The 24,683-nt window shown below is 39.8% G+C and overlaps 4 protein-coding genes across 4 annotated transcripts; 3 read left to right on the top strand and 1 right to left on the bottom strand.

Moving 5' to 3' along the window:
* Positions 1 to 850: 850 nt before the first annotated feature.
* On the top strand, positions 851 to 6,932 carry LOC140945799 (neuroligin-4, X-linked-like). Its single transcript, XM_073394849.1, has 7 exons — positions 851 to 1,461; positions 2,564 to 2,743; positions 3,457 to 3,614; positions 4,248 to 4,349; positions 4,821 to 5,277; positions 5,809 to 6,041; positions 6,742 to 6,932. The coding sequence occupies exons 1-7, from the start codon at positions 866 to 868 to the stop codon at positions 6,888 to 6,890; spliced, it is 1,875 nt and encodes a 624-aa protein (XP_073250950.1). The 5' UTR covers positions 851 to 865; the 3' UTR covers positions 6,891 to 6,932.
* An 11-nt stretch (positions 6,933 to 6,943) lies between these two features.
* LOC140945808 (uncharacterized) lies at positions 6,944 to 8,944 on the top strand. Its single transcript, XM_073394859.1, has one exon. It carries the CDS (start codon positions 7,562 to 7,564, stop codon positions 8,531 to 8,533), a length of 972 nt encoding a protein of 323 aa, XP_073250960.1. The 5' UTR covers positions 6,944 to 7,561; the 3' UTR covers positions 8,534 to 8,944.
* A 952-nt stretch (positions 8,945 to 9,896) lies between these two features.
* Positions 9,897 to 18,356, top strand: LOC140945814 (dnaJ homolog subfamily C member 27-like). Its single transcript, XM_073394866.1, has 7 exons — positions 9,897 to 10,232; positions 12,048 to 12,130; positions 12,883 to 12,952; positions 13,297 to 13,461; positions 15,369 to 15,488; positions 16,141 to 16,307; positions 17,148 to 18,356. Exons 1-7 carry the CDS (start codon positions 10,158 to 10,160, stop codon positions 17,278 to 17,280), a joined length of 813 nt encoding a protein of 270 aa, XP_073250967.1. The 5' UTR covers positions 9,897 to 10,157; the 3' UTR covers positions 17,281 to 18,356.
* Positions 18,357 to 18,544: 188 nt separating this feature from the next.
* LOC140945813 (uncharacterized) lies at positions 18,545 to 21,050 on the bottom strand. Its single transcript, XM_073394864.1, has 3 exons — positions 20,697 to 21,050; positions 19,906 to 20,017; positions 18,545 to 19,176 (listed from the first exon to the last, which is right to left on the bottom strand). Exons 1-3 carry the CDS (start codon positions 21,021 to 21,023, stop codon positions 18,779 to 18,781), a joined length of 837 nt encoding a protein of 278 aa, XP_073250965.1. The 5' UTR covers positions 21,024 to 21,050; the 3' UTR covers positions 18,545 to 18,778.
* Positions 21,051 to 24,683: the final 3,633 nt, after the last annotated feature.

Below are 24,683 nucleotides of genomic sequence, written 5' to 3'. Positions count from 1 at the left end.
GGAGTTCCTGTCCAATGTTCCACTGTTACGGAGGCAGTGTAAAATGAAGACTGCGGACTGACTGCGGTCTATTGTTTTTAAGGTTAGAAAGAAATGGGACTGTTGTTATCAAGTTCTCATTTGCATGGTGAAAACAATAGTCCGCAGTCTGCGTTTTATACTGACCGGTTGCAAATTAACCTTTTCACTCCTAGACGACTTTGCTGTAATTTTTTAACCTGTTACTACTCAAATGCGGAAACATCTGACAACTTTAAATACCAATAGCACCAGGACTATTTTAAAAATGTTACAGAAATTCACAAAAAGAAATTTTGACTTTTGAATGTTTTGTTTTACAATGGCAGCTATTACGAGTGAGAAGGTAAAAATAAGCGATTGAATATTTGATGTTGCCAAAATATCTCCTTTTGAGTGATTTCAAAGGGTTTACAAAAGGTTTGGACATTGTTAAACTTGCGTTCCATGCAATTTCGGGCAATTTTTACCGGAACACTAAGTAATAAATTATTCCACGCGTCTTCTTGTTTCTTAGAACAAGCTATTGCCCAAAAAGCCCACCGAATCCTAGTTTCACGTCTTTATTCATTATCGTTTATACATTCTTTATTGATAGTTTCTACCCTGATTCCTTTTTCAACAGGTGTTGACCGCTGTTTGAATGGGCTCCTCACGCTACTCAGTGAAGTGCGCATTGGACCGTGTATTGTAGGTGAATATTTATCTTAGCTTGTGGAGTAACACAAGAAGAGAAGCGGAATATATTACTACCACCGCGTTTATCAAGCTTGAAGAAGTAATATATCCCACGCCTAGCTATTGATTTTTTCTTTTTAATACGAAGAGCAGTTTCCCATGTTTTGAGATGACGCCGACCAAAGTAATCGTCTTTTGTGTAGCTTGCAACAGGCTGGCGCTACTTGTAGTAATTCAGCTTTCGGCTATGATCTTAGCTGTTGCGACATCGGTAAACACGACTTATGGCCCTGTCAGTGGATTGCTTAAAACGCTTCTAACGAACAAAACGGTGGTGAACTACTTGGGAATCCCTTTTGCTCAAGCACAACGCTTCGAATACCCCGTACCACCGGACAAATGGACCTCAACACTGCACGCGAACGAGACGAACAGCATCTGTCCCCAGCCAAATCTTGCTCCAGCTAAACTTCCACTCATGAGCGAAGAATGTTTACAACTTAATGTGTACGTCCCTGGGAATGTCACAAATGCTTCTGCACTTGCAGTTATGCTATGGTTTCACGGAGGAGCGTTCATATTAGGAGATACTTTAGGTTATGATGGAAGCGTGCTGGCGACCGAGGGGGGCGTGATTGTCGTCACGGCGGCATATCGACTCGGAGTCTTGGGTTTCTTGAGCGCCAATACGGGTGATCTGCGAGGAAACTATGGCTTGATGGATCAAATTGAAGCTATGAAATGGGTGAATAAAAACATCGCCAGGTACAGTAATCTCTTTGATGGTTTCTACTGAGACTAATCTTGTAGGGCCTTTCTTTCTTCCTGGAGAGCCTGGGAACAAGGCAGCAGTTGCTTCGGTGGGCAGCGTTGAGTAAGGATGCACCACCATAACAGATCATAACATGACGTAAGCACTGTGTCCTTTATTAAAAGAACGATTTATCAGCTTAAAAATCTAAAAGCCTGAAAAATAACCCCTTGAATTAGCTTTGCTCTTTTTCCGATTAATTTGCATGTTTGATGCATTAATATCGGTCAATATATCGGTCATAATTGAACTTGTTCGGTCACTGTTGCGTAAAAAAAACGGAGTTTAATTTACATAAAAAAAATTGTCCTCAAAATCGTGAACACCTCTTTTGTTTGTCAGGTGTGAACAAAAATGTTGCCTTCGTTTAATTTGCAATTTGCCACATTGTCCAACATTAGACTTAGACAAATAGGCATAGACACTTTATTTTTTCTTGGTAAATATGCTTAGCCATACTGCTAGTTTACAGATATACTACGGGTAAAAGTAAGGCAGAAACTAATATAAACTGGCTCTTTGTGTTGGTGGCGTGGGTTGATGCTTGAGTTTGGAAGGAGTACTTTGCAGTTGTGCAGGTGTGAATCCCTAGATGGTGACAGCCGCACCACAGGTAACCCAATCTTCGGTCGCACCTTCACCTGCACCTACAAATTGATCAAACCGAGCCGCGCCAGTTTACTGTTCAGGTTTTAGTAAGGCAAGCTCGGAACAATCATTTGAACCTTTTATACAGTTTTTTATTCAATGAGGGGAAAGAGTCTGTTTTTGGAGCGTGTGTTGGGAGAATTACCATGCGGGGAGAACATTGTAACGATCTCAAGCTAGAGTACAGTAAAAATATAGTAATATGTAGTGAAAATCAATGATCGTAACATTTAAATGGCCGTGTTTAACACTGTCAAACATCGTCCAACTATGTTTAACTGACATTCGATGTTGCATCCGTTTGATTCTTACCTGGTTTGTCTGTTTGTTTGTTTTTGCTATAGTGTGGAATAATTTTATATCAAAACAAGAGAGAGATCATTTAGTGATATTTTTTGTGCTGATTAGGTTTGGAGGAGATCCCAATAAAGTTACAATATTTGGTGGATCGTCTGGAGGTATGTGCGTTGCCCTGTTAATGCTATCCCCGCTTGCCAGCGGTCTTTACAAGAACGTTATAATGCAGAGTGGAACAGCTGCGGCTTTATCTTCGGCCATGGAAATGAACGAAGCTCATTCGCGAGCGAGGTAAAATAACTACAACCGATCAATCTAGATATAGCTGGTTATTGTTCCCCGTGGTAATTAGGTACAAAACTTATCATGTCAGCTCTTGGAACGCTGTGATTGTGTTAGTTAGTTAGTTACCGTAAATTCCCTATTAAGCGCCCTCTCTCAAATAAGACCCCTCTCTAATAAGCCCCACCTTCTTTGCAGAAAAAGAAAGTTAATAAGCCCACCCCCCTCCACTCCCCTTATTATTCTTTAGTAATAAATGATAGTTTTCATAAATCAACCACAACTGTAAAACTTTATTTGGACTAATCCGGGGTTGTGTATTCACTTGTATGAAGTTCGGATTTGGTTTTGATCCTCAGGCTGCATGACCTCTAGCGTCTTGATTTGAGCTTTTCGACTTTGCATTCTAGTTCCTTATGGAGAACTGTGATGCCACTATCTTCGCTAATTTAAATAAGCCCCCCCCCCCCACCACCCCAGTTTAATAAGCCCCCCGTTTCTGCTAAGCCCCTCCCTCAAAGGTGTTTAAAATAAATAAGCCCCCGGGGGGTTAATAGAGGATTTACGGTAGTTAGTAGTTAGGTAGGTAGTTAGTTAGTAAGTTTATAATTATAAATATATAGTTCGAGCAAGCTTTTTTTGTTTATTTATCAAAGTTAGGTTTTTTCCACTTACTTTTGGCCGCGCCCTTTTTGAATCGGCTCGTTCTTCATATTCCCCAGGAGTTTCGCTGACGAAATTGGGTGTGACGTGATGGGTAACCTCAAAGCCTGTGCTAAAATGAAGTCCCTTCGAGAGATTTTGGATGCCCAGCTAAAAGCAACTTCAGTACCAACTCTGTTACCTTTTGGACCGGTGGTAGATGGCTACGTTTTACCAGGTACGTTCCGTTTTCACGGTTTGTTGCTGGTTCGGCATTTTTTGTGGTAACTCTGGATGTGTTGGAGGGGGGATATGTTCCAAGATCGTGTTAGTGGGGAAAGAGACGAGGAGGGGAATTTGAGGGTCTAAGCTAATACCGTAAATCCTCTATTAAGCCCTGGGGGCTTATTTATTTCCAACACATTTGAGGGGGGTTAATAGAGACGTGGGAGGGGGGGGGGGGGGCGCTATTCAATTAGCAAAGAAGATAGTGTCTGGTCTTCAAAAAGAACTAGAATGCAAGGTGGAAAAGCTCAAGTACAAGAAGTTAGAGGTCATGCAGCCGAGGATCAAAAAACAAATTTGAACTTCCAGCTGGTGATTAAACTATCTGGATCAGTGCACATGAAGATTTACAGTCGTGATTGAGTAACACAGTCTATCGTTTATTAACTAGCAAAGAATAATAACTAAGGGGGAGGGGGTAAGGAGAGCTTAAAAGAGAGGGGGCTTATTAACTATCTACTCCTGAGGAGGGAGGGGCTTAATTGTGGATTTACGGTACTTTGATAGGAGAACTTGAGGCGTTTGAACGTAAATAATTTGCTCATTAACACTTTTTAAGCTGAATTTTACTATGGTCTCTCAAAAGATTCTCCAGGAAAACTCCTCGGAGCTGGGAAGTTTAACAAAACAAGTGTTATTATAGGAGTGGCACGTGACGACGGTTCAATTTTCATGTCTGGTGTTCCAGGTGAGGATAAAGCGCTAATCTCACTCCCGATACTATTCACCTCAACACCCATCATTTTACATTTTGAAACCAAGATGGCCGCCTGCTATAGTAAGTGCTTTATCGTGACTAAACAATTGCTGGAAAATGTCGGAAAAAATTCAACTACATTTGCAAAGTTATTCCTCGCGAAGCGACGGCGGAAGGCCTTCCGCGCGAACCGAGATTTAGAAATTTTACGCGTGTGACTCCCACGAGGATCGCTAATCGACGTGTGACCTTGTATATTTCTCTCTTTTTCTATCAGTAGTACGTCCGCTGCGTAGCAACAAGGCAGAGAAGCCGCTACAAACCCGGCCCGATTATTTTAGCGGCAGGAGATAGGCAAGGGGCAAGGCGAAGCGATAAAACAAAAACAACTATTTTTTTCATCGCGAACTCTTTTTGTCTGTTTTTGTTATCTATGTAGATGACCTCTGCGTTGCCTTGCAGGTGTTATGAAAGGGGTTAGTGTTCCAAACGGCATGCCAAGAGAGCTTTTCACAGAGGAGATCTCCAAGCGGATTTGGATTCGGAATCAGACCACACAAATCCCAGAACTGCTTATCTACCAGTACACTGATTGGTCCAACGCCAGTGATCCTTACTTGCTACGACAGCAGTTTATGGACCTACACTCAGACTCCGTCTTCAAGGCTCCCGCGATACTGTCAGCGGATGCGTTCGTGAAGGAGGAGGTTCCAACGTATTTTTATCAGCTAGAAAAAGCACCCGAGGTTTTTCCCGCTATTCCATTTCCATTGCCTTCCTGGTTTGGGGTTTATCATAGGGCAGATCTTTTGTACGTATTTGGAAGTCCGCTCATTATGGCCGCGAACCTTACAACTGCTGCTGAAATAGAACTTAGCAAGAGTATGATGAAGATGTGGACAAATTTTGCTAAAACAGGGTAAGTTGAGCGCCCCTCTACCCCACCCACCACAGTTTTGTAAGCGAAGTCTCGGGGGCAAACTTGCTTCGGGCTTCACAAATTTATTTGGGCCCGATGACGTAACCCTACTGCACTATAGCGCTAACATTTAGTGTAAAACCACTCTTGACGAGAGACCATCCAAAAAGTGTGTACCCTTTAACTACCATATTGAGACGCTTGCCCACGCCCCCTGTTTTCCCTTGATAACATTTTCCTGTAATTTCTGTACAGTGAAAATATTAATCGTCTTGAGGCTACCTTACCGTATGAAGAAAGGTTCAGTCAAAATATTTGAATTTTTTGAGCTTCCTTGAGTCAGAAGTTTTTGGCATCCTTTGCCCATTAAGTCATGGTAGTCATGACCGACCGATCGACCGACCCGCTTTCACGGAAGAGAGGGCGATATGGAAACGAGCGGACGCTTTTTGTCGATGTGGCTGAAGAGGTTAGGACCAAACTTTCAATAATCTCCTGATATGTCAATGTTTTATCTTCATTTTTATCTAGAAATCCAAATAACCCGATACCACTTCGTCACTCTTGGCCAAAGTACACCGCTGATCAGGGGCAATACCTTGCACTTAGGCCCAATATAACCGTCAAGATCAAAATGCGTCCAGAGAAGATGGCTCTTTGGAACACTTATCTTCCGAATATCAATCAGACAGTAGTGGAACAATTACCTTCAGAAACAACTTCCTTGCCCCCGCAACCCTGTACAGTTAATATGTGTGGTCCAGGTAAGTGCAGTTTTAATAGTAGGGAGCTTTGTAAGCAACGACGACGGCAACGGCCATGAAAACGTCACTTAAAAAGATAATACGCGCTGCCTCAAACTTTATCGCGGTTATTCCATCTCGTTTAATTCGTCAAATGTTGGCCAATCTTTTTCGAGTTGAATTCTACTGAAAAGACTGTATCAAAGTTCAGGGAAAGAAAAAGAGTTGTAGTGGTGCAACGACGGCAAAGAAATGTGCAAAAAAGCGTGATGCAGTACAAAGTCGAAATTTTGTGAATCTAAACCTATTGGTTTATTGCCGTTCTCGTTGCCGTCGTCGTTGCGTGAGCTCGATCACGTCCCCTTGTGCGTGCAGCAGATTTTTACCCTAAAAAAGGCCACCTAGAATTTTCGGGAGCCTTTTCCCGGCTGAAATTTTCGAAAAGGTAAGTTTTGATCCCTAAGATTTCCGGATCACTAGACTTTCAGCTAGGAAATCGGAACAGATGAAAAGTTTTTAGGGGATAAAAATATGCCTATATCTAGCGTTTCAATACTAAAATACGCTCAACAATGCTATGTTAAGTGGTTTTGAACTATATCCTCGTTGGGTGCCCCTGTCAATACGGTGCCGCTTAATACGGGTCCGACTGTGATTTACCTTTAGATTGCCTAATCAAATACCATTTTTCCTTAGTACTTAATTATCATTTTTTCCACAGATAATTGGCGGACAGTCCTGATCATCTTGACAGTACTGTTCTTCGTTCTAGCAGTTGTCTTCCTAGTGTTATTTGTCGTAACATGGTGTGTGTGGAGGAGGCAAAGAGTAAACTATACAGACACAATCATCATGACTACAAATATGTAAACTGAACTGACACTGCTTTTATGGACCTCTCATTAAAGACATCTGTATCTGTGAAAACCACCCTCTGCCAGCAAAGCCTTTCTCTCGCTTGCTAGATATGATTTTGGAGTACTCGAGAAAGACTCTGCTTGAATCGAGTAAGATGTTTGTTGAGCATGCGCTGAATGTTGCTGGGATACAGTTTCGAACCCAGGCCTACTAATTGTCCGCCTGGTGCAGCGATTTTGGTTATGACAATTTATTGATTGATTAATTCGGATTTTCGCACTTGAAAAACCAGTTTGAAGAGAGAAAACAAGATTGACTAGAGCAGAAATTCAGGCTGTGGCGACTTCAAAGGCTTGACGCCATATTCTACCAGAGCCTCCTTTTCTGGTGTAACAAAAAATACAAACACAGAGTGCGATCTCGTGTTGTGTTTTTAAATCTAAGGTTATGTAAAATAATTAATTACAGCTTATTACCTGTTGTTCTACCGGCAAATCACCATAAAAGACCATTCTATTTCTGATCTATCATTTAAAACGGCTTGTTGATCATTGTTTCATGCTGTGACGTCATAGCAGGTAATACAGCTTTTGAAAATAAATCGTTTCAAATAAAAAAAAAATCCTTTAGGGCAAAAAGAAAAGGAAAGTAGACTGTAACGGTTACATGTCACGCTTTTTAAAATGGTCCTGTATAATTTCTGGATTATGGACGCATGTGTCAGTGTGTTGGTACTTTTTAGCGCAATTTACGGCGAAAGAATGCGAAGAAATGGACATGTTCAGTCGGCGAACGCTTCAAAGATCATGGAAGATACATCAACAGAAAGTGAAGGAATTTCATCGCTGGGAAATCCGAAGAAAAAAGCAACAGAACTGAGATTGCCTCTGTACTTACTGCTTAACTTTTCTTATTTTGCTTCCATGGGGCTGACTGTTGTCGTTCTACAATATTACCCTTCGGTTATGATCATTTTGCAACACTTCGCCGTATTCAGCTTTATAATAATCGCCTTCGCCCAGTGGCTCCCTTTAAAGATGGGATACCTGGTCGGAACTATTTTCGGCGTCCTTTGGCTACTTTCAGTACAAACTGAATTCCGCTGGATTTTCAACAACTTGATCATTGCTATGTTTGCATTTCTGGCTAGTCACGTTCAATTCCGGAATTTCGCCTTTTTGCAAATCTTTCTTTGGACAGCGCTGGTGTATGATGTCTGCCTTCTCGCTCGGATGAACGATTCTCCTCAGGTCTTGAGCGTTGGTGAATGTGGCAATCTACTGTGCCAGTTATTCGAAATGAACAGCTCATGGGAACTGCCCTCTGTGTTCACCGTTCGCTTCGGTGAAAATCAAACTCATGTTTTTCTGGGAACAGGTGACATTATAATAGGATCTATCGTGGCTAATTTCGCCATGTCGTTCTTCAAGTCGGCTAGATGCCTACTTGGAGTGGTAGCCAGTTATGCGATAGCTATTGCGATGTTGAGTCAAGTAGAGGACGACCGCCCGTATCCTGCGCTGATTTCGATTGTTCCAATGTGCTCTTTTTCTCTTGTTGGTTGTGCGATTGCTTGCAGGAAAACAAAACGGTTATTCTCCATGTCTAACAAAGAGAACAGTGAACTTCGCGAGGACGACTTCCTAATAATTTGATAATCACGATAATTTATGGTAAATTTTTCTCATTTTCTTTTCCGGCGACGGTTTGAAATGAACAATGGACTGGCTTTCATTGAACAGCAACCTAACGTTTTCGCCCAAAGGTTGATTGGTTTGTTTTCCAAACCTTTCGGATGAGTACCTGAGAAAGGTTTGTCTTATTTTCGAAGATATCGCACACAATAATTTTCTGAATCTATTTGGATTGCACTTGTATCACAGTCTTGCACGCATTTTAAGTCTCAGTGAACAATATTAATTGTATTTACATTTTGGCAGGGCATATCCTTTTTAATTTTAACTAAACGGCTAAGTTGCAGTGTCTTTCAAGTATATGCTTCAGTTTTTAAGGATCAGAAAGAAACTTTGTAATGCTAAGGTACCGATTTTCAATTTTTTTAAAAAATAAAAACATCATAAAGGTTCTCACTTTTTGTTATTAAGATGATTATTTTTTAACTTTATCTGATTAGCAACTCTTTTGTTGAACCCAGCCATTAAAATTAAATGTGAAAATCAAATTAACTTGGTTCAGCCTTAGTTAGGATATTCTATTCACTGATATCAAATCGACAAAAAATATCCGGGTGGTTATTGAGGCCTCTGTTTAATTTTCACCCGCAGGTTTTGAATGAATTGGCTTTCCTACCTGCCGATGCTAATTTACTTAACCTGCGAATACATAGAAGATATTATATGCCCGCGTTGGAGATATGAAATTTCTCTTCTCGCGTTGAAAAAATATTTAATTTTTATAAAATATTTTTTCAACACGAGAAGAGTAATCTCGTATCTCCAACTCGGCCATGTAATATCCTCTATTTTAGCCTGTTCCAAGCGTTCAGATAGTGGAGAGCGGTGCGAAGTAAAGATCACTATCTGAACGCCTGGAACAGGCTACCTCTATTTCCCCTCGCGGCTGAATTCGCAGGCTATAATTAACTTAAAGGTCGCAATGGAACCGTGGCTTCAACGGTAGCATGACAGAAAGTTCACTAATCGTTTTTGTCATGGCAATCTAAGAATTCACAATATTTTATGCGCTACTTCTCGAGCTCTATCTCCCATAATTGTTTGCCCCTCAAACATCCTCTTCCAGGTTCGGAAGACTGTAATATCAGCTGTAATATATCCAGATTGATTTAAAAACAAACAAGAAACAAACAAAGGTTATGCAACAGTTTTGGAGCGCAAACAAGGTGTATTATAATAAAATGAGACCTTACTTTTGACACTAATACCACTCCATCCAAGAGGTGTACAAAGGGCGAAGTACTTTTTGTGTAAAATGCATTTGTCCATCCCAGTCCCTACTCCCTTTCGGTTGTGCTGGATGAGTTGGACTGGTAATAAACAAAGCAAGCAAGATGGCGTCGGCGTGGTTTCTATGAGCTTTTGAACTTTGTTTACAGCCAATGATTCGTTATTCTCCGGTTCACAAGCAATTTCTTAATTGCTTTCATCGTTTTCAATTTTTTAGAAGGCTACTCTTACGGATGGGGTTTTTGAAAAGAGTTTTTCTAGCTGTGAAACCTCGGAATAATTTTTTCCAAGACGATGTTCTAAGATTGTCTTCAATGCTAACAGATCTGTAAAAAATTCTTGATATCTCTGGGTCATGGATAAATTTCACCGCAACAAAACGGCAATTCGGATAAAAGTCATCAGCATGGGCAATGCTGAAACAGGAAAGGTAGAGTACAAACATGATTTCTTTCGTAATTTGTCAATTTTATGAACCTTGCCTGCATAAGTTAACTTTGATTTTCAAATTTTTGAATACTGCACACCGGGAGCTCTTGTTTCCAATTTCTCCCCGAAAACATTTAAATGTTGGGACTTAAGATAGAGCGTATTGTGTTAAGGTCACTTTGAATAAATGTGACAACTACATTGTACATTTCAATCATCCCGCACATGTACTGCAGTCATCTGCCTCTTGGAAACAAACCGCTGTTTTTGTGAATATGTTGTGGTTCAATTTTATCCTTGGTTTACATCTGAAATTTTTCTTTTGTTTCAAACTAATTATCATATTATATTACCATTCCAATAAACAAAAGGAAATAAAATTTAAACCAAGATTAAAATAATTTTAGCCTGCGTAGCAGTTGTCGAAAGGGGTAGGGGATAGGGAGGAAAGGAAAAAGGAAGGGGGGTTGGGGAGAGAGGGTAAAGGACGCCTGCTATAAGAACCCCCTTTTGTTCAAATTCCTGATTGGCTAAGCTCTGATGAGTAACTTATTGGCGTGTATCCTGGCGTGCATTAGTGAGAGACAAACATGGTGAAGGCATCAAGGAAATGTGTTCTACTGGCATCAACTTTGGAAGATCAAAATTACTCCAATCATGTAGCAACTTAACGTTAAAACTCAAACTGGAACCAACTGTAATAGCTTATTTTAGCAGGCAGAGATGCTCAGGAGGTTTTGTATACTGGATTTGTCCAAACACTGAGCAGTGATTCAAAGCGATTGCAATTCTTGCCTGACATCTGCAATGCCGATATTCACAAGACCACCTTTTCCGCAAAAACATAAACCGTCTTGAATGAACTTCAAAGTGGTTTGTAAAGAGAGCGCTGAAGCTTTGTTAAAAAACCATCCGTTGAGCTTTTTTGACAATTGTTTATAATTCTCGTTTCATTATTCGCATCTCACGCTACCAGTGACTGTTCTGTTCTTTGTGACCATTATGTTTGATGAGGTAAGACCAAAGGTCTTGTGTATTCACACGAAACTGATCATTGTTTATCGTAGAGTGCAAGCAGTAAAAAAAGAGAGAGACTGCTCTTAGTCTATAATGTTTATCGTGTTTGCTTCGAGAGCAAGAACAGTAGAACTAACAGTAAAGATGTCTTATTTCGCTCGATTATGATATCACTTGAAAAAAGCGTCTCGACTTGACAATTTTCGGTAAACAAAGTAATTTTAATTACCCCGAACTTAAAAGTTCGGACCATGCTGAGAAGCGCCCTACTCATGATTGGTCACGTTTTGACAGTTGACTTTATCGGATTAATTCAGAAAATGGTGGGTGGAATACAAAAACACTGGCTCTTATAGCAGGCGCTCCCTTCCCTTTTCTTCTCTTTTGCGCTTTTCTCCCTCTCCCCTTCCTCTCCCCTTTTTGTGTCTGCCACGCAGGCTAGTTAAAATTGAACCACAAGAAATACATCTCAGGCAATTGTTTGTTACATTTCTGCTCATTTTGTTCTTTGATTGATTTGTTTTAATAGTAGTTTTGTTTTCCTTTAAATTTTACTTTAAACATCAAGTCGTTTGGTGCGAGACTACACAATTCAATGTGGAGAATGAACACAGGACCAAGTGGGCAATCCGGAGGAGACAAGAAAGGCCCGTCTGTCCCACACAGGTGTTCAATCAGAACAAAGGGTCTATTTCGTCTTGCTTGCTCTCTGAGCCAACCAAGTGTGACAGTCCAATTTTTTTGCTCTCACAGGTCAATGTTTTATTTAGTCTACGTTTGTCTAATTCTGTTTTCACAGAGTTGTATCATTAAGCGATATTGTGAAAAGCGATTTGTGAGCAAGTATATGACAACTATAGGGATTGACTATGGAGTTACAAAGTAAGTTAAAAACATTATATAGCTGGAGTGCAACATAATATTACTTTTGAGTTTTGTTTGTGTACATGAACTAAGCTGAACAACACTTCAATTCAGCATTCATATTACTGATGTACTTTTCATCTAATGGTCATTTCATAAAGTGGTATGCATTTGCCAGAAATCAAATGACATACCGTCTAAAATACATTTAATTCACGCAAAACAACCTTTTTCTCAGTAATGTTCCGCGATTTTTTTTTTAAAAAAAGTAAAGCGTTCTTATTCAGAAGTTTGTCAAAAGGAAAAACTCTAGTGAATCTGTAAATTTTCTTTCCTGAACTATAGTTTCAAGGTTTTATTTTCAAAGTGATGCCCCTTCAAAAGTACTAGAAAAAGAAATAAAAAATGTAGCTGCCACATTAACTGTTTGTCCATTGTATTTGTAGGCTAATTTAAAACTAGGCACACATGCATAATGTACAGATTGCACATGTGCATCTAAAAATACTCATAAGTAATTACATTATACTTAAATCTTGTTGATTCCATTCAAGAGTTGTGTTACAGCATTACCTGCCCAAATTGGTGAAGTTTACTAAAGCTGTGTGTGGACAAGATGGGGGGGGGGGGGGGGGGGGGTGAATTTGCTTATTTTATTTGTAATACCACCTCAAATTTTCTACGTCTGGAATCAGTTACCCTTTTTTTAGTATATAAATAGTTCCTGAACACAATGACTTTAAAGTATTTAAATAAATTGTTCCCTTTAGGGTTTCAGTAAATGGCAAAGAAGTTAAAGTAAATATATTTGACATGGCTGGTCATCCAGTATTTTATGAGGTACAGTACTAATGCTCTATTTTAAGAAAATGTTCTGAAAAATAAAGGTACTTTTTCCTGTCCATCCCTGTTTTAAATACACATAATAACTTAAGTTTATTTCGAAAATGGCTGCAAAAGTGGCCTCTAGAGGTGCATGAATCCTGAGTTATTGGGTAGCCACTATTCTAATTGACTTCCTGGGAGGATCATGTTCACTTTCATATCTTTATCCTCAGTTCAAAATATAATTCATTTCATATAAATTATGAATTAAAACAATTGAGGAAGTGAGGTAACTACCAAAGAGAGGAGCTGACATTTTACGTGCAACATTATTTAATGTTTTCTTATTTATAACTAAGGTACGCAATGAATTCTACAAGGACACTCAAGGAGCCATGTTGGTTTATGATGTTGGAAACCGTGAAAGCTTTGAAGCACTGGACAGCTGGCTGGAAGAAATCAAGAAAGATATCGGTAGTGCAGCTGACCTAGAAGGGGTAGTTTTTGCTGTCTGTGCCAACAAGGTAAGAAGCAGGAGAGAAACAATTTAATACTGTCACTTGTAACAATTGCAACGAAATTAATTAGTCTTAGAGTCGAGCTTGCAATAAGTTAAAGACTTGAAACTTATCAAGGGATAACTTCAAAAAACACATAACCTTGATGGGTGGACACCTGAGCCTACGATATGGTCATGCAATACTGATCAGCGGATACCTTGTTTTGACATCTGTCAATTAGTTCAGGTTTCTGGATCCCACACTAGCTAGAAAGTGTTGGATTTTACGTCGGTTTCCCTGAGGTGCGGGTGGATGGTAGGACTGATGTATGGTCATGTGACTACCAAAATTTCTTGGATAGATACTTTTTTAGATAACCAAATTTTCCTAGCTATGGGGCTCCGCTTGTGGAGCTTCGCTGTTACAGTAACTTTTTAAACTGCAAGGGCTTACAGTCAACTGAGTGGCACTGAGGTTTCACCTTTCGCATCCAGAATCAAGAGTGGTTAAGGAAAGATTTGATTTTTGCAGTTTGGGTTGGCATGCATAACCATCAAACCATGTTGATTTGGAGACTGAACATGTAAATTGCTCTATCAATAAAGTGGACTTACTTTCACTGGTTCTCTAGCGTGCTTCTATGATGTTTGGTGCACAGATTAGATATGAACAAATAGCAAAGGACAGAAACATAGGCAATATGCCACTTTAGGAACAAGAACAGGAACAAGCAGCAGGATAAGCTCAGTTGGTAGAGCGCTTGACTGTAGAGCAGTAGGTCGCGGGTTTGATTCCCAGGCCCGAAACCAATACTCAGGGTCTTAAAGTAACTGAGCAATGGAGGTACCGCCTTTGCGCTGCAAGCAGCTGGACCTTTGCATGGCTCAGATGACCACGTAAAGTAGCGGTCCCGTCTCCAGTAGGAGACGTAAAAATGGTGTCCCCAGTTAGTACTTGTATGCTAAATACATTGACACTCAAATAAAGTGCATTTTTTTTAACCTCAGAAGGAAACTGGAGCCATAATATGCATGTCTTCTAATTGTTTTTGGGATTGTTACTGGGAAGGTGTACCGGTCAGCTATTGACTATTGGTAAAATCCAACTAGTGGTCTATTATCAATGCTGTGTTCTGATTGGTTGAGCTACTACTAGGCTATGTGTTATAGCCCACTAGTAGTGAAAAGTGTGGGCTTTTTGGTGGCAAAAAAGGATTAAAGTCTAGCTTTAACTAGCTAAAAGTTTTTTATTCTCGATATTTTTTGACCAACTAGTTGGATTTTACTAAAACAATTATTATTCCTCTCGCCCTCATGGCCTCTGAGTCAATAGCCTTCGGCCTCATGGGCTATTGACTCAGAGCCCATTCAGGCTCAAGGAATGAATTGTTAAATATTTCTTCCCTGTCCCTAGTGTTAAACAGTCCGAGAAATCTTTGCTAAAGTTTACTCGACACAGTTTCCTCTCGTTCCAAACTGGCAATTTCAAATTGCATGTAATTAGACTTCAAGTAGTCCCCATTTTCCCTCAGAGATAGTAGAGTGAATGAAATGCGAGAGCATGTGAAAATTACCCTGCGTGAGAAGGGCGAGACGCGGTGGGGAGAGAGAGTTATACACTGTTAAAGCAAAGCATTAGGTCCAAAGCTTGGGCTTTGTCTGTAGTCCTTCATTTTTCTCTCTCCCAGCTGCATCTGGCCTTTCTTGGTTGGGGTGGCGTTTTGCTCACTCTACTATCCCTGAGGGAAAATGGGGACTACTGTGATCATGAATGTAACAAACTGAAATGGCTGAATTGTTGGTAGGTTACTTAACATTATGATGGCAATTTAATTTCTTGTTTTCTGTCTGTCTTGTCTTTCTTCTTTGAAACTCTTCCTTGTTATCTGAGCTGTTCACAATCTAACGCACACTTTGTACTGCAACCTGTAGGTGGACAGCCGCAAAAGAGTAGTGGAGGAGGCGGAGGGGCAGCTTTGGGCAAACAGCCATGGATTTTATTATTTTGAGACATCTGCCCAGACAGGGGAGGGAATTAATGATATGTTTCAAGTAAGTTCTGAGTAAATACAGCTTTTATATTTATTTAATTATTGTTTGTAAAATCTACCAGATTTGTATCACGTTTCCAAAATAACAAAATAACTGTCTGAAGCATGTGATAATTTTTCTGTCTCTTTTGCAACTCATCCAAAATTCTCTTGCTTCTACTCGTATTCATCCCATCCCCTTACCACCTACTATCCCAGCCAGTTGTACTTTCTAGACCAACTGTGATATAAATAGCATCTCACCTGTAGCTGACTGATAGGTCAACAGAGTTCAAGAATTAAAATCTGTAATCAATAATAATCAATAATCTTTATTATGCTTATGTCAATGTACATGGTTAATATAATTTTACACTCGAGGATCTGAGTAAAAAAAAAATTAATATGCAGTTTCAAAAATGTCCCGATCATTCGTTTTAACGGGGGACTTAGTTGGTATGTGTTTTGAATAAAGGAAAAGAAACTTGTTTAAAATCCAGGGAATGTTAAATAATAATAATAATAATAATAATAATAATAATAATAATAATAATAATAATAATAATAATAATAATAATAATAATAATAGTAATAATAATAATAAAACAAAACAAAACAAAAGAAAATCTGTGGCTATTGTACAATTATACATCTCTTTTGCTTCTGTTCCATAGACCTTGTTCAAAGCAGTGCTGACAGCAATAGAGAATGGAGGTAAACCAGTACAGCTAAATGCTTCAACTAATGTGGGTTATACTAAGGAACAAGCTGAGGCCATTCAGAGACTGAAAACAGCTAAAGATAATTATGAGAGACTGGGGCTACCGACTGGGGCGAGCAGGTAAGGAAAAACTACTAATATTACATGTATTTCAGGCAAGTACCTCCACGATTAGCAAAAACAGTAGACTTCAAAAGCCTGGAATATCCTTAACATCAAACCCTTAAACAATATTTTAAAGATATTTATGAGCAAATTTCATGATCAGTTTGTGTTCGCCAGGATTATTCATCGGTTATTAGTCCAGAAGATTCACAAGAACATCAACAATTTATGTAATCTCATCTCGCTTGTGTACAAAATTGTGCTGAACTGACACAAAATACAAAAACCTCGTGCTCTTGGGCGAAAATGCGCATGCACAAAAAGTGCCACAGGACCATTAAGGTTCTTCGCAACAGTTTGCATTGATACGATACAGTCGAACCTCCTTGGCTACCTCCTCTCGTAAGAGATCTCCTATACAAAACTCAGCTCACGTATCCTTGTTCTGGGTCTCCAACGGATTCAACGAGTTACTGGAATTCGTTGGGTATTTCCCTTGAACTGAACCTGATTGGCAAATTGACCATACCTTTTTTAACAGGCAAGTTGACCATGGCGGGTACCCAAATCCTGGTACACAACCAACACCACCACCTTCCAGGGTGATGGTGTAATAATTTTCTATTCTTCTTAACCTCTTGTTAGGGACACTTTACCATGGTCTGATCTCTATGTTCCCATCACTCTCCGCTGCAGAAGCCCCCGCAGGGTATCCCAGTAAAAATAGTAATAATCGAAAAATAGGCAATCGTGCGGGGGACGATGGGAACAGGAAAGGCTATTAAAGACAGCCACAAATAAACAGTGCGGTCACATTTTAGAGCACTGAGCGCGAGTTTACATTTGCCTTTTCAGGGAGGACATTAACCGTGCTTATCGCAGGTTAGCTGTGTTGATACACCCTGATAAAAGTCTGGCACCCGGCACAGAAGAAGCGTTCAAAGCACTGGTGAATGCTCGCGCAGCCCTTTTACAGACTCACAGATAACACCAGCAGTGTCTGAGAACATATATGTATTTATTTTGCTGTCGCACCCGACTCATCCTCAGTTTTCTCCTAAGATTTCTATATTGGAGTCTTTAAGACGAGGAGGACGTGATTTGACTTAGTGTTTTCGCGTCTTCTCAAAAAAACAGACAGTAAAGCTTAGTTGTAGCTTTTTCTCTAGAAAGTTAGCCCTCTCCAGATGGCAAAATGATAAAGCGTCTAACATCTGATAAGCTGTTTCGGCCGCTACAACATCAAAACCGTATTCATAGAATGTCGACTGCTATCGCTTTTCCTCGCCAAACTGGCCCGGGTTCTCACGCGCGCCACGAAGTATTGAGTCAATTTCGTCATCTTAGCCCTCGTCTAAAGAGTCTAAAGCTCCCTATACTTGGAGAAGACCTGCACAGTAGCTCAACGGAGAGACCGACGAGAGGGAAGCAGAGAAAGGGCATCCCCTGCTTTCATACATTGTATACGCGCTACCCACGTTAGTATTTTAACGAGACGATGAGTAGGAGAAGGGGTGTGGATGAGTGAGCTGTAAAGCAGATTTTAACTGACTTTCAAAAAACCAAACCAAAACCAGTGTGAATACCTTACGTTAACAATCTGCAGCTACAAGGGGTATAAACGCAAGCTGGATCAAGCGTGGGAAGATACCTGTGAATAAGATACAATTTGTTTTGATTTTCCTCTAATTGGGTGTAAAAGTGAATTACTTTGCCCAATCAAAGTAGACGCAGGTAATCAAATTAACCAAACACAAGTAGACCAGGGGGCGACCTTGCTCCTAGTCTCTCCTCGTCGTTTCGGGGACGGGTATGAGAGAGCCTTGGGAACGAGCTTGAAATGAAAGTAGCCTTCGTAAAGTAGTTATTATAATTTTGATTCTACATCTTCCTTTATGGATGTATTTTAACTGTACATAATGTGGATACTTTTGTTACGTATAAAGTTTACAACTTGTAAAACTGTATTTTAAAAGATTTTTTATTCTTTATATTTTGCATTTCGTTTTCATAATTATAAGTTGTTATATTAAATGGGCTTTGCAGTGGCTGCATTTGTATTTAAAGTATTCGCCACCGTTAATAAATAGCTACATTATGTGGATACTTTTGTTACGTATAAAGTTTACAACTTGTAAAACTGTCTTTTAAAACATTTTTTATTCTTTATATTTTGCATTTCGTTTTCATAATTATAAGTTGTTATATTAAATGGGCTTTGCAGTGGCTACATTTGTATTTAAAGTATTCGCCACCGTTAATAAATAGCTACATTCAAAAATAGCTGGGAACGAAAATGTATTGCCTGCACGATGCCTTAGTGTTCCGGGTTAGTGTGAACAATCGAAAACGGTGTGTTTGCTGTGGATGTTGTGATTTTGATGCGTGAACGAATTCGAAAAGTGATTTTTTTGCTCATTGGCGGGGCCGAAATGCAATTTTTGAAGAATGAGTTTCATGGTGTACTGAGTAAGACAGGCTAAAAGTTACTGAAGATTCAGTCTGCAATAGGCAGTCTTGCTTTTGTTGTTAGCCCATATCCACTTGGCTGCCGTTGCGATACCATTTATTGTATTCCAAGGATTGTAGCCATGGTTTACAATAACGTTTGCAGAATGCCAGCCCTGGTCATCAAAATCCGGGGAATTCCATCCGGGATACAGAAAGCTGCTGCATTTCCAGGATTCATCAGTTACCAGCCCGTTGCTCATGGTGCCGAGTATTCCAAAATTTCTTCCCACGTCTTTCCCGGCTACCGAAAGAACTCGTGTGTTTCCTGGTACTAGGTAGGTGGTGGGGTTTCCCCAATTACTGTTCGTTCCGAGGCTTTGACCATCAGCAAACGTTTCCATTGAATTGTCACAAGTGAATGTTGCATTGAACTCTAAAAAGAAGAACAAATGTTTTGTTGTTCAGCGCAGTTGTAATGACAGCATTGTATAATACATGAGCAGGAGTGTTTTTTTCTATCTTAAAACAAGCTGCAGGCAAATATCTTTCATTTCTGACTTAATATAATGTTTAGCCAATGCCACTTCCCTTCAATAGTTCTTTATTGATGTCTGTGAAATTCATACTATAGTCTGTCGTACAAATCATGCAAATACCAAGGTCTGACAATTTCATGTCAAGGTCATGTTAGGGTTCGTGAGCTCAAACCATGCAGGATCAAATTGCGACTGCTTTTTTTACTTTGTTGTGTCAGTAAAACGAAACCAAAACCCGCGAAAGGTTTTTTTCATGTTAAAACATTGCACTGTTTGCATAAAACTGAAGTTTTACCAAACTTAAGATAGCAACAAGGATTGAGGTAATAATGTCGTCACTCTACTCCAAGATGACGTCACAGTCATCATCAGGTTAAAAAGTTCGCCGCCATCTTAGAGAATGAGGTGCATTAGAGTTGCGCAGTGAAAAACAGAGGAATGACCGGAGTTGTGCTCTAAAATATAAAGAACAAAGGCAACAAACAAGGGAGCGTATGACTTGCAGCTGCTTGTACGTCTGAGGGTAACTATTGGCAACTAAAACAGCCAAAAACAGTTGCGATTGGCGTGAAAAATTAAAATCCGTTGAACCTGTGATTCCTACATGACTACGAGCTTTAACTTACCCGGTTGGTAGTTTTCCCCGTTGATCGGTAGTTTAGTGGGGCGAGGTAAAGCTTCTCTTCCTTGTTCAAAACAGCAGGAAGCTCCATTATAGCATCTGGTCATCAAGCAGCCCTGAAAAATGTCAGCAACACGTTACCTCTTCACGATTAAAACTGTGAAAGGTTTGAACCCAGGAGTCATTTCAAAAGTAGGTTGAGTGTGATCGTCCGGGTGAACGTAGTCCTGAATAGGACTGTTGTTGTTGACAGTGACTGACGTTTCGACAACCTTTGCGGTAGTCATCTTCAGAGTCAAAGTGAGTTGTATCACGTCAAGTCACGATTGTTAGCCGTCGACAGCCACATTGAAATAAGCACTCGGACAGACTGATTGCTCTGTTTTTCCGTTTGCCGTAACTCTAGTCTGTTGCTGCTACTTCTGTAATTGAGTCACATATTGTTCCCTTTTTGTGCAGCAAATTCAATACACAATGAGAAAATTGTCGACAACGTCGTTCAAGAAAAGGCGATGTTGATTGGTTGGGTCTTTTCTGGACAAGCACCCAGAGAGATTCCTATTTGAATATTAAGGTTCTCAGACGAAAAAATTCTGTCTTTCTTTTGAGTTATTTCACTTCACGATTGTGCCCGTTACGGCAAAAGGAAGAAGGCAAAAAAGAAAAGTTAACATTGTTAAATCTTTACTGATTTGAATTGAATTTGCTATTTAAAACGGTAAATCAGTATTAAAAGAGATTTAAACGGGGTCATTAATTCTACCTACTATTTCTAAGAGAACTTCTCTGTTTTACCTTGAGCACCAGTGCAAAAGTATTGCCTGCTTTATCAGTGAGCTGGGTCTCGTCATTTAATGGAGAGAATTCGTGCATGTTCAATTCACAATTTCCTTTACTAGTCTTTCCAGAGGACTCTTGAAAGTTTGTAGAGGTACACCATAAGTGCTTCAAACATGTCTGACTACATGACAAGAGGCTGGGCGAATCAATTGTCCTGACTGATTTGCCTTCTAAGCGCTTATTGTTCCTACTTATGAAGTAGGCAGATCTATTGTTTCCCGCTTCGGCTGCGAAAGCGACAGTACCTAGTACGCAACACAGACCAATTGACCATGAAATCATCTTTGTATAGTTCTAGCTTTTAGCGTGACATTCGTCTGACGAATATTCTGAACGATTTGGACACTTGCCGAATAAATTAAACTGGTAGATCTTGATAGGCAAGTTATAATTTCTCCAATCTTTAGCGCCGCTCCTTGCCTAGTGGTGCTAATAAATAAACAGAGACGCTTATCTTGCTGTATTACCTTATGTGAGCTTGTATAGAATACAGTTTAATTAGTCTCCCCCAGCCCCAAGTCGACTTTCCTGCTAGCAGAGTTGCTTCGATCTTTCCTATACAAATCGACCATCTCCAAAACCGAAATAATAATTATCATGAAATAAAATAACAACGAGCGAAATGTTTTTAATCAAATTAAATCTATGGTAAGGCAAAGTAAACTTCGATTTTTCAAAACAAACAAAAAGGAGAAAAATCTTCGTCAGAATTGTGACCTTTTCACAAAATACCAAACTGATAACCTCGGAGAAAAGATAATGAGATTATTTCGTTTCGAACGCCGAGGCCGGATAAAGGGAACTGATTTTTAGCGGTAATAAATATGGCATCTTATTTTTTGAAAATCTTGCTCTATCAAAACACAAGAATCTAGTAAAAATTCGGCGTTTAAAAAAAGTTGATATGTACTACCTACTGGCGTGAATGAAAGAATATCCTTTATTTAAACACAATCAGTATTAAAGCAGTACAACTTCTTGATGTGTCGTGATACAGGACACAAGCTTTGCTACAGCCTTAAAATATTCTTAGATCACGCTTCCTTTGTGAGAAAAGGCTTAAAATCTCAGTTTGAAAAAAAAACAAAAACAAAACAAAACAGCCGAAAGCTATTTAACATAAATTGCTTGAATAATGCACAAATAAATTATGGCTGGTATTTAGTACCCCGATAGTATGTGTAGTAATATCAACGGTACGAAATTGATTGCTTTATATATAATAGTATAATTGTGATTTACAGTGTAAAATAAACACGTTGACGTAAGTCTTTGTAAATAAAAGTTGGATAAGTGATAACAGCTTCGATCAGAGCACCTGCTTGTATAAAGATTCCTTAGAAACTGTACTGATCAGTATCGGACAACATCGTTAGTCAGACAATGGTTTTAAAAAAGGTTTAATAATCTCGAAATATTTGCATGGTGAAGGTGTGTAGCAAGGATTGGGAAGGTGTAGAATTGAAAGAAGCCCCTTTTTAGATAACCTTCTGGGGCGAGCAGGTAAGGAAAAACTACTAATATTACATGTATTTCAGGCAAGTACATGTACTTGCTTGCACGATTAGCCAAAACAGTAGAGTTGAAAGACCTCGAGCATCCTTAACATCAAACCCTTGAAAAATATTTTAAAGATGTTTATGAGCAAATTTCATGATTACTTTGCATTGATAAGATACAGTCGAACCTCCTTGGCTACCTCCTGTCGTAAGAGATCTTTATACAAAATTCAGCTCCCGTATCCTTGTTCTGGGTCTCCACCGGATTCAACGAGTTACTGGAATTCGTTTGGTATTTCCCTTGAATCTGATTGGCAAATTGACCATACCTTTTTTAACAGGCCAGACATGGCGCGTACTCAAATCCTGGTACACAACCAACACCACCACTTTCTGGGGTGATGGTGTAGTAATTTTCTATTCTTCTTAACCTCTTGTTAGGGACACTTTACCATGGTCTGATCTTTATGTTCCCATCTCTCTCCGCTGGAGAGTCTCCCGCAGGGTATCCCTAGTAAAATAGCAATAATCGAACAATAGGCAATGGTGCATGGGACGATTGGAACAGGCAAGGCTATTAAACGCAGCCACAAATAAACAGTGCGGTCACATTTTAGAGCACTGAGCGCGGGTTTATATTTGCTTTTCAGGGAGGACATTAACCGTGCTTATCGTAGGTTAGCTGTGTTAATACACCCTGATAAAAGTCTGGCACCCGGCACAGAAGAAGGGTTCAAAGCACTGGTGAATGCTCGCGCAGCCCTTTTACAGACCCACAGATAACACCAGCAGTGTCTGAGAACATATATGTATTTATTTTACTGTCGCACCCGACTCATCCTCAGTTTTCTCCTAAGATTTCTATATTGGAGTCTTTTAAGACGAGGAGGACGTGATTTGACTTAGTGTTTCCGCGTCTTCTCAAAAAAAAAAAAAAAAACAGACAGTAAAGCTTAGTTGTAGCTTTTTCTCTAGAAAGTTAGCCCTCTCCAGATGGCAAAATGATAAAGCGTCTAACATCTGATAACTTGTTTCGGCCGCTACGCCATCAAAACCGTATTCATAGAATGTCGACTGCTATCGGTTTTCCCCGCCAAACTGGCCATGGTTCTCGCGCGCGCCGCGAAGTATTGAGACAATTTCGTCATCTTAGCCCTCGTCTAAAGAGTCTAAAGCTCCCTATACTTGGAGAAGACCAGCACAGTAGCTCAACGAAGAGACCGACGAGAGGGAAGAAGAGAAAGAGCATCCCCTACTTTCATACATTGTATACGCGCTACCCACGTTAGTATTTTAACGAGACGATGAGTAGGAGAAGGGGTGTGGATGAGTGAGGTGTAAAGCAGATTTTAACTGACTTTCAAAAAACCAAACCAACACCAGTGTGAATACCTTACCTTAACCATCTGCAGCTACAAGGGGTGTAAACGCAAGCTGGATCAAGCGTGGGAAGATACCTGTGAACAAGTTACAATTTGTTTTGGTTTTTCTTCTAATTGGGTGTAAAAGTGAATTACTTTGCCCAATTAAAGTAGACGCAGGTAATCAAATGAACCAAACACAAGTAGACCTGGAGGCGACCTCGCTCTCAGTCTCTCCTCGTCGCTCCGGGGACGGGTAGCAGAAAGCCTTGGGAACGGGCTTGACATGAAAGTAGCCTAGGCTTCGTGAAGTAGTTATTATGATTTTGATTCTATATCTTTCTTTATAGATGTATTTTAACTGTACATAATGTGGATACTTTTGTTACGTATAAAGTTTACAACTTGTAAAACTGTCTTTTAAAACATTTTTTATTCTTAATATTTTGCATTTCGTTTTCGTAATTAGAAGTTGTTACATTACATGCGCTTTGTATTGGTTGCATTTGTATTTAAAGTATTCGCCACCGTTAATAAATAGCTACATTAAAAAATAGCTGGGAACGAAAATGTATTGCCTACACGATACCTTAGTGTTCCAGGTTATTGTGAACAATCGAAAACGGTGTGTTTGTTGTTGACGTTGTGATTTTGATGCGTGAACGAATTCGAGAACTGATATTTTTTGCTCACGGGCGGGGCCTAAATGCATTTTTTGAAGAACGAGTTTGCACATGGTGTACTGACAAAGACGGGCTAAAAGTTAATTTAGATTCAGTCTGCAATAGGCAGTGTCGCTTTTGTTGTTAGCCCATATCCACTTGGCTGCCGTTGCGATACCATTTATTGTATTCCAAGGATTGTCGCCATGGTTTACAATAACGTTTGCAGAATGCCAGCCCTGGTCATCAAAATCCGGGGAATTCCATCCGGGATACAGAACGCTGCTGCATTTCCAGGATTCATCAGTTACCAGCCCGTTGCTCATGGCGCCGAGTATTCCAAAATTTCTTCCCACGTCTTTCCCAGCTACCGAAAGAACTCGTGTGTTTCGTGGTACTAAGTAGGTGGTGGGGTCTCCC

Source organism: Porites lutea, chromosome 8 (genome assembly GCF_958299795.1).
Source record: "Porites lutea chromosome 8, jaPorLute2.1, whole genome shotgun sequence".
NCBI lineage: Eukaryota > Metazoa > Cnidaria > Anthozoa > Scleractinia > Poritidae > Porites > Porites lutea.
The sequence above is the reverse complement of the archived record's forward strand: the minus strand, read 5'-3'. Positions and strand labels throughout refer to the sequence as shown.

Bases quoted from the DNA above. Each gene is read 5' to 3' on its own strand.
- LOC140945799 (XM_073394849.1), top strand. From the start codon at position 866: ATGACGCCGACCAAAGTAATCGTCTTTTGTGTAGCTTGCAACAGGCTG. The intron at 3,615-4,247 runs GTACGTTCCGTT...GTCTCTCAAAAG, and splicing joins AGATGGCTACGTTTTACCAG to ATTCTCCAGGAAAACTCCTC. The intron at 4,350-4,820 runs GTGAGGATAAAG...GTTGCCTTGCAG, and splicing joins TTTCATGTCTGGTGTTCCAG to GTGTTATGAAAGGGGTTAGT.
- LOC140945808 (XM_073394859.1), top strand. From the start codon at position 7,562: ATGGTCCTGTATAATTTCTGGATTATGGACGCATGTGTCAGTGTGTTG.
- LOC140945814 (XM_073394866.1), top strand. From the start codon at position 10,158: ATGGATAAATTTCACCGCAACAAAACGGCAATTCGGATAAAAGTCATC. The intron at 12,953-13,296 runs GTACAGTACTAA...TTTATAACTAAG, and splicing joins GTCATCCAGTATTTTATGAG to GTACGCAATGAATTCTACAA. The intron at 13,462-15,368 runs GTAAGAAGCAGG...TGCAACCTGTAG, and splicing joins TTGCTGTCTGTGCCAACAAG to GTGGACAGCCGCAAAAGAGT.
- LOC140945813 (XM_073394864.1), bottom strand. From the start codon at position 21,023: ATGATTTCATGGTCAATTGGTCTGTGTTGCGTACTAGGTACTGTCGCT. The intron at 20,018-20,696 runs GTAAAACAGAGA...GACATTTTTCAG, and splicing joins CTTTTGCACTGGTGCTCAAG to GGCTGCTTGATGACCAGATG. The intron at 19,177-19,905 runs GTAAGTTAAAGC...TCTTCTTTTTAG, and splicing joins CGGGGAAAACTACCAACCGG to AGTTCAATGCAACATTCACT.